At 34.1% G+C, this 8,922-nt stretch overlaps 1 protein-coding gene across 5 annotated transcripts in view; it reads right to left on the reverse strand.

Moving 5' to 3' along the window:
* LOC115209261 (retinoblastoma-associated protein) overlaps positions 1 to 3,803 on the reverse strand; it is a 76,981-nt gene extending 73,178 nt beyond the window's left edge. Inside the window, exons 1-2 of one of the 5 annotated variants that reach the window (XR_004998337.1) lie at positions 3,382 to 3,798; positions 2,361 to 2,599 (exon numbers count right to left, since the gene is read on the reverse strand). Coding sequence is in view for 1 of the 5 variants with exons in the window: in XM_029777555.2 (XP_029633415.1) it covers positions 2,361 to 2,530 (170 nt within the window). In the remaining 4 variants the exon portion in view is untranslated. The other 4 variants (XR_003881320.2, XR_004998336.1, XR_004998335.1 and 1 more) reach the window with 4 other exon arrangements.
* Between the last annotated feature and the right edge of the window lie 5,119 nt (positions 3,804 to 8,922).

Raw genomic sequence — 8,922 nt, forward strand, 5'->3', positions numbered from 1 at the left:
CTCAAAGTGCTATGCAGTAGGACTGATCCCAGGACCATGAGGTTGAGAAGCAAACTTCTTACCATGCAACCACACCAGTGCATCATCTTTTAACATCTGTTTTCCATACTAGTATGATACACACACATCTGTGTATGTATATGTGTGTGTATATATATATATATATATATATATATATATGTGAAGGCACATGGCTCAGTGGTTAAAGCGTCGAGCTTACGATCGTGAGGTTGTGAGCTCGAATCCCGGACCGGGCTGCGTGTTGTGTTCTTGAGCAAGGCACTTTATTTCACGTTGCTCCAGTTCACTCAGCTGTAGAAATGAGTTGCGACGTCACTGGTGCCAAGCTGTATCGACCTTTGTCTTTCCCTTGGATAACACTGGTGGCGTGGAGAGAGGAGGCTAGTATGCATGGGCGACTGCTGGTCTTCCATAAACAACCTTGCCCGGACTTGTGTCTAGGAGGGTAACTTTCTAGGTGCAATCCCATGGTCATTCATGACCGAAGGGGGTCTTTACCCTTTATATATATATATATATATATATACACACACACACATACACACTTGTGAGTATGTATAATATGCATGTATAAATAAAATCCCGGTAGCATTACATAAGTTAGTAGATATATACAATCAGTGTTCAGACTGACTTGCTGCTTAAACTCCAACTTGAAGTGCAGCTAAAAATGCAGGGATGTTACAGCTGCCTTAATGAAGATTGGCTATCAGCTGTGTTTTAATCAAGCTTGTATATGCATAATAAAATAAAAGTCTAAACTGGCAAACAAGAGGTATCAGATGAGATAAATGACATTTAAACATTGACAACACTTCAGAGTAAAAATGAATGCTATATTCATTTCTACCCTAAAGTTTCATCAATGTGTAAATATATAAATGTCATAATCTAATACCACATACCTTTATTTTACTATACATATATACATACATACACACATACATATAAAATATATATACACACAAATTAATGTTTGCTTTTATGATCAGTTATATAATACAAAGCATTTTACATTAATCTGAACAGTTACTCTATATTCTTGTAGAGTACAAATTAATTCTTAAACAAGAATGGTCTTCTAGTTGAAATTTCAAAATTACTATCAATAATATTCTTGTTTAAGAGTCATATTTATATATATATATATATATATATATATTATATATATATATACACATATATAATGCACAAATACATATATATGTATATACATACATATCTATCTATATAAATGCGTTTATATATATATATATATATATATATATATATATATAATATTATATATATATATATACATATATATATATAAATGTATATACATATAAATTTATATATATATGAATACATATACACATAACTTTTTATATACATATAACCGTGTATATATATATATATATCTATATATATATATATACACACAGAGAGAGAGACAAAGAGACGTAGAAAGAACAGTTAAAGCCAAACTCCATGCATGTTGTTTTTAAAATAATAAAAGCAAACGGACTTTTGTTTGATAGGATGAATATATATATAGACACATAGAATCATATATATAAATGTACACACTCGTAACTATATATATAAACACACACATATAAATATATCTAATTATATATACACACATATATATACGCCTACATATATATGTTTATACATACCTACATATAACTATACATAACATATATAAGTGAATATGTAACAGTATAGAAATACATGTATATATATATATATATATATATATATATATATATATATATATATATATTTATACACACACACACATACATATAACTATATATACACATACATTTATACTATACACACGCATATATATATTTATATATATATATATATAGAATAAATATATATTTATATCCTTTTTGAATACACAAAATCAAGTCATCGGTTTAAGGCAACAGTTCTATAAAATAAATGACAACCATATGAAAGTTTACTTTTATTTCATAAGAGCTATAAAGTTGAATATATAAGATACAATGCACTAAGGACAGTTCTGTAAAATGACATATCAAAGCATAAATGAAGCACCTCTTTCATTGCGTATGACCATATCCATTATTAAAATGTTCAAACGAAGGTTATATTTAATGCTCTTAGTTGACGATGGGATTTTCGATTCCATGAAATCCTCAACAGTTCACTATAACCTAAAGAAAGCAGCTAATATTTTTATCATCGAGTAATAAACAAACAGTTCCACTAAACTGAAACATTGTTAAATAAACAACATAAATTCCAATTAATTGGGGTACTGATTTTCACACCATTACATATTTGACATGGATCTTTCACTTCATAAAAGCGACTATACTTACGTAGCAATCCTATTATCTCCTGTCAATGATGCTGGATAGGAGATACATCCACTAGATTCCCCAGCCAAATGAGATCGTTGAGCAAGATTCTTCCCATCTTCTTCATCATCTTCAACTTCACACGGATTTTTCCGTCTTCCACCAGAGCTCTCTTGCTGAGGGTGCGCCATTGTATTTAGCCCTTTTTTTCTCTATAGATGCAACGATTTATTCTCAATTTTGGCTGGCTGTACTCAGAGCTTGCTTCAAATGAATTAAAAATAAACCGAAATGAGAAAATGAGAACTGAATCAAGCAAAAATAAAGAGAAAATATTTCTCAAGTGAATAGATAAACATACTGAGTTGTACTACTTACTAGTAGTAAGTACAATGGCCGAGACAAAATGTCTTTAAACAAAATCCTAAAGGTGTTGCCGACCCGTTTAAGTTTATAAATATTCCTTAATGTAGTTAAAGTATATAGCAGTAAAATTTTGAATAATTAAATGTAATCTATTTACTGATCATCAACTATATACTTTTCATAATTCTAAGTCAGATAATTAGACACAGATGTAGTAGGCACTCACTCGCAAAACTTTAGTGTGTACGTGAAAAATTAGAGTTAATGATAAATAAGAAAATTGAATGATCAATAATACCATATATAATAATTGATCGGCAGATCTACTTAGTGACCCACCCTGATCAGATATGCTAAAATGGACTTGTACCACAACGGTTACAAACAGATTCGTTCAGAGAGTATTTTCTTGGCTACTTCTTTCCATTAATCAATAGGTTTTCGCCTTGAAATATCATTTAAATTCAAATTAATCTAGGCAGGTATTTCCAGTAATTAGGTGATCTTAGATCTCCATTTTGTGCTTAACCTGTATATATAGAAAGAGAAAGAGTTGAAGGCAACACAGTAAAGGTTGTTATTAAGTGGCGGATAAAAGGAATTAAGGAGCACAGAAATTGTAAAAGAAAATGTAAATATTACAATAACAAGAAGAGGTTAAATATAAGTTAATAACCTTTAGTATGGGTTTTTGTTTAGTATTTTTTAAGACGACGCGATTTGAAAGATCCGTAATGTGAAATTAGTTGTAAGTTATCAACGAAGATACGGAAGAAGTTCGCTAAACCACTAAAAAATTATATATAATAGTAATTTGATAATGTTCTTCCTTTTTTTATAACAGAAGCAATGATTATAAGTTTGCTCTTAGTGAGTGTGAAATGTAGGCAAGCAAACCCAATGGATCTAGAGAGCGAAGGAAAGAAAATAGAACGGAAGAGAAAAAAGGCGGGTAATGCTGTCAGGAAGACTACGAGTCCAGAGTGATTAGAGCAGTGATTAGAGAAAAGTTTTGAAGTTGAACAGAAATAATTAATTAAACTGGAGAAATATCTAATGTAGCTCGTTAAAAATATTTAATAATGATAAGGAGAAAAAAACAGTGAAGAGAATTTCTAAATGAATAACTCTTCGAACTGAATGAAGTTTGCTTGTATTTCTTCTGCTACCTTGACCTTCGCTACATGCCGATTAGTTTCCCTATTGGGTGGCCTTGACCTTCGGTTCACTGCTGAAAACCGGACGGTGAAAAGGGAAAATAGTCTCCTATTCACAACTTTGTCGTCTATTACTTGTTTCAAAGACGTATAAACTGTATTTTTTTTAATTACTTGTAAAGAAATAACTATCGCTTCTTAATTTCCTAATTTTCAAAAATAGGGCGTCAGATGATTGCTTTAGATTATCGCATACTAGTTAGATGTTTCTGTTTATTCTTGGTATCTTGCTTAAACTAATTAATTTATTGATTTTCCACACAAATCTGCTTCCCTTATTGTCATTGTGTTAATAGTTTTTTTTCACCATCTTTCTTCGTTTTCTCTATTTTCTCAAGAATGCGTTCGCAATATCAATAAATCATACTCATTTCTAATTTAATATATAATGGGCCTATTAAATATGACGACATATGTAACCTATATGTATTTTTTGTGTGTTTTACACATCTTTGAAGATATAATAAAGATTTATTCACTTTGTGAATAATTGCATGGTAATTCTGGTTAATTAGCGGGAAATTTTCTACATAGTTGCTTGACCTGTTGAATGTCAAACTAACGAAAGAGCATCTGTGACAACTCGACTAGCAAAAAATAGCAGCCACATATTTAGCAAATGAGATACAGTAGTCTGTTGGTATCATTTTTTTATATAGTAGACATACAAGTAATACTATATACGAACAAATAAAGGAATCTGGTCCCTCAAGCAGATAGAAATAGCAGCCATATCTTAAAATACATCCTACAGGCTTCAAATAAGAGCAATTTAGTTTAATATACTCTACGTCTAAATAAAAACAATATAGTCACGACTGAAGTGTCTTTAATCATAGGTCAACAGAAATAAATCCAACCTGGAGGGAAACAATAACGTGTTAGATATAGGAGCTAAATTTATCTTAAATATGTCCTATATCTCCGAAAAGGGAACTACCAATGACCACATAAAAAAAAAACTAAGGATAGTATGTCTACAACAAAGATGGAGATGAACGTGATCTAGAGGCTATTCCAATGAAGTCAAAACAGCTATTTTATTAGAGGACATTCTATCAGTTTCCCTAACTGTCAGTGTATGTGAGTGTAAGCCGAAAAAAATGGAGCAAATCATTTTCTCTGACGCTACACATACATTCTTTTTATAACTTAATCTCAATAGAAAAATAAGTACTTAAGATATATGCAGGACATCTAAGACAGTAGAGAAAGGAAGAAAACGCACGACTCATAGGTTTGTACATTAGGAAACAACACCTCGAAATATGAAGTTATTCTCAGACTACATGAGATCTGGACAAAACATTTATTACAGAGCTAACTTCACTGAAAGCACTCAAGGACTATGGTGTGCCCCTTATATAAAACCGAATAGTGGGTAGGAAAGAAGACAGAATCCTGCTACCACTAGGGAGATGGTCATGCTTGACATATAGAAAAGTAAGTAAAAATTCCATGGTGTGTATCCAGTGTAAACCATGGATACACGAGATGAAGTGGGATCATAGGTGGGCTAACAGAAAAGGTAAATTTCACAGGTAGCAGGCACATAGGAGTAGTAAAAGCATACATGAAACAGACTCCCTTCGATGCTCAGGAAGCTCTCTAGAAGTAGTTGGTAGCTTCTGTTATTTGAGGACCAGATTCTTTTCTACTCAAGGCACAAGGCCTGAAATTTTGGGGGAGGGGGCCAGTCGATTAGATCGACCCCAGTATGCAACTGGTACTTTATCGCCACTGAAAGGATGAAAGGCAAAGTCAAGCTCAGCGGAATTTGAACTCGGAACATAAAGACAGACGAAATGCCACTAAGCATTTCACCCGGCGTGCTAACATTTCTGCCAGCTTGAGGACCAGATTGACAGAAGATGAGAGGCATTGTGAAAGCAGAATAGCTAGAGTAAAAATTTACTGGAAAAAGTTTGGGGAACTGTTATCTCTACTTGCAACAAAGGGTTTCTGTCTCTCAGAGTAAAGGGCAGATTGTATAATGTTTGTGTATGAAATGCAATGCTACATGGTAGTGAGGTGTGGGTATTGAATGGTGAGTATTTGTAAAAATAGAAAGAAATGAAGCGGGTGTACTCCACTCAATGTGCCATACAAGTGTGCATGAATGTTGGAGCACAAAGAAACAGAAAAACTGAACAAAAGAAGACATGTAATGAACAAGAGAAACAATTGTGTTGGTCTGGGTATGAAGATTAACCTACCTATGGCAAAATGGATGTTAAAATTGTGTATATATAAAGATATGCATAAGTATCTTTAGGTATATGTATGTGCATGTATATATGTATATGTCTGTATATATACATATACACATAATTCAGCTTTTTATTTGCCTACACAGCAACTCCAGTTGCTAACCATGAACTATAAAATAACATTTTTCAGCTTATCAAGTTTTTGATATGGGAAAAATTTACAACCTTCTATGTCAATAAACCACTATTGTTCCAGAAAGTTGCTTTTTATAACTTCTACAGGCCACTGAAAACTTACTAGCTTCCTACACCTTGATCCTTAAATAACATAATGCAGTATATATATCATCATCATTTAATGTCCGCTTTCCATGCTGGCATGAGTTGGACTGTTTGACTGAAAATTGGTAAGCCAGTGGGCTTACCAAGTTCCAATCTGATGTGTGTGTGTGTGCATACATCACTGAGATCATTGGTAGCGTGTCACCTCTAACACTCTTATCACTCATCTCTTCTATTGCATATCACTCTCGTCACTCATCTATCTGCCACCCATAACTTTATCATTCATGCTCATCTCTCAATCGCACTGTACTACACTGTTTATGGCTGCAGATAGCAGTGAATCTCTTCTATTCACCATACATTGCTTTCAGTATAATTAGGGATGCATTAAGATGGACCTTTTACCAACATACTACCTCTGCATCTCTCATCCTCATTTTTGCTCTCTCACCCAGCTCAAGGTATATGCAAAACAGACCGCATCAGATGTACATGTACTCCATACACTCTACCTATATTCCTCAACTCTAGCCATTTGATATTAACATTCATCATTTATGTTCACCTCTTACTATCCATCACTCTCTCAACCTATCCTCTCAAGAGCTAATGCCTTGACAAAATGTTCCAATGCACTGTTCTAAGCATGAGGTTGAGTGGGTCTTTTTTGTTTTGTCTCTGTTGCTGGTACCATGAAAAAATGCACCTAGTACATTGTTCTTATGGGGCAATGATTTTGTTTGTTTTTTTTAGATTATCAATACTTGTCACTTGATGAGTGACTACAAAAGTTATCCAACCTGGTTTTAGCATGCTAGTTCTTTTTTAGGTTGTATTTATTTCTATGACTTTAGTCTAGTGATTTTTTTTTTTTAATCAAAGATTTATTTCATGACGCATCATTAGTAAGTTAAAAGGATATTAATAGGCTACATATACAAATTTGTTGTTTTGCAAACTTATCTCCCTCTCTCTTTTTCTGTTATTGCTATCCTATCCCAATTCTATCCCCAGATAACCCTGTCCATTATACTTCCCCACCAAATTCTCTCTCCTTCCATCTCCCCCAAATTTTGGCACATCTCATATCTTTTCTCTTTCCCCCATTATTCTCCTCTTCAGTCACTTCAGCAAATACTCATTTCTGAGGTTACTGAGAACTCTCTGCAATTAACACTCCTATCTTCCCCTCCTAAATGCCCTTTCTACTGTCATTGCTCTCCCTTCTCAGTCTACACATCTGAGGTGACTGAGTATTTTTTTACATTTACTGTGTACAAGACATCCCATCTCTAACTATGGTGCTATGGCAGAATCTGTTGCCCTCTCTCTGCAACTGAATGGTGAACAAGGCTCCCTCCTTGGTGCTGGTGCCATGAAAATTAGCCCAGAACACACTGTGTAGTGATAGGCAAATCAGCAGGGAAAGTGTAAGGGTTATAAGGTTCTTTTATAATCTTGCTTTATCAAGGACTATACATCTCTAGCGTTGTACCCAGTACAATGAGTTCTGTGGACATAGGAAAGGCATAGAAACCTACAAATCAACTCACATGACATATCTGAGCAATAGTCTTTAGAAGCAGTAGTTCTCAATAAGAAATGTCTTGGATCATGATGACCCTTTCAGCTCATGCTAGCATGGAAAGTGGACATATGATGATGATGATAAATGACTCTCAACCATGTGGTTTCAGATTCAGTCCCACTATGTGACATCTTGGGCAAGTGTCTTCCAATGCCGTGAGTGAATTTCATTAATGAAAAATTTTCCTTCAAACATGTATCTAAAAAATTTCATCAACCAAATTAATTTGCTAACATTATGGGGTCAGTCATAGACTAATTTATAATAATGGTTTCTAATTTTGGCTAACAATTTTAATGGAAGGAAGCAGGTCGATACCCTCAACCCCAGTACTCGACTGACACTTTATCAACCCCAAAGGAGAGGCAAAGTTGAACTTGCTGAAATTTGCCATGGAGAACCGGAAGAAATGCTAGTACACATTTTTCCTGATTCTTAAGATTCTGTCAATCCCCCACCCTTGACAAACATAATAATTCTTTCTTATTTTAGCACAAGGCCAGCAATTTTGAGGGGAGTGTACATTGACCCCAGTGCTCAATTGGTACTTATTTTATTGGCTCTGAAAAGATGAAATGCGCTATTGACCTCAGTAGAATTTGAACTCATGACATAAAGCTGGATGAAATGTAACTAACCATTTTATCCAGTGTGCTAACTATTCTCCTAGCTTGTCACTTTTGATCAAATTAAAAATTTTTTTTAGGCATAGCTGTGTAGTAAGAAGCTTGCTTCTCAACCACATGGTTGTAGGTTCAGTCCCACTGCATGACACCTTGGACAAGTGCCTTCTACTATAGCCTCAGGCCAACCAAAAGCTTATGAGTGAATTTGGCAGACAGAAACTGAAAGAATTCCATTGTACATATGTATATGTGTTCGCCCCCCCACCACCACCACCACTACTCACCACTGCT

The sequence above is a fragment of the Octopus sinensis genome, linkage group LG3 (assembly GCF_006345805.1).
Source record: "Octopus sinensis linkage group LG3, ASM634580v1, whole genome shotgun sequence".
Lineage (NCBI taxonomy): Eukaryota > Metazoa > Mollusca > Cephalopoda > Octopoda > Octopodidae > Octopus > Octopus sinensis.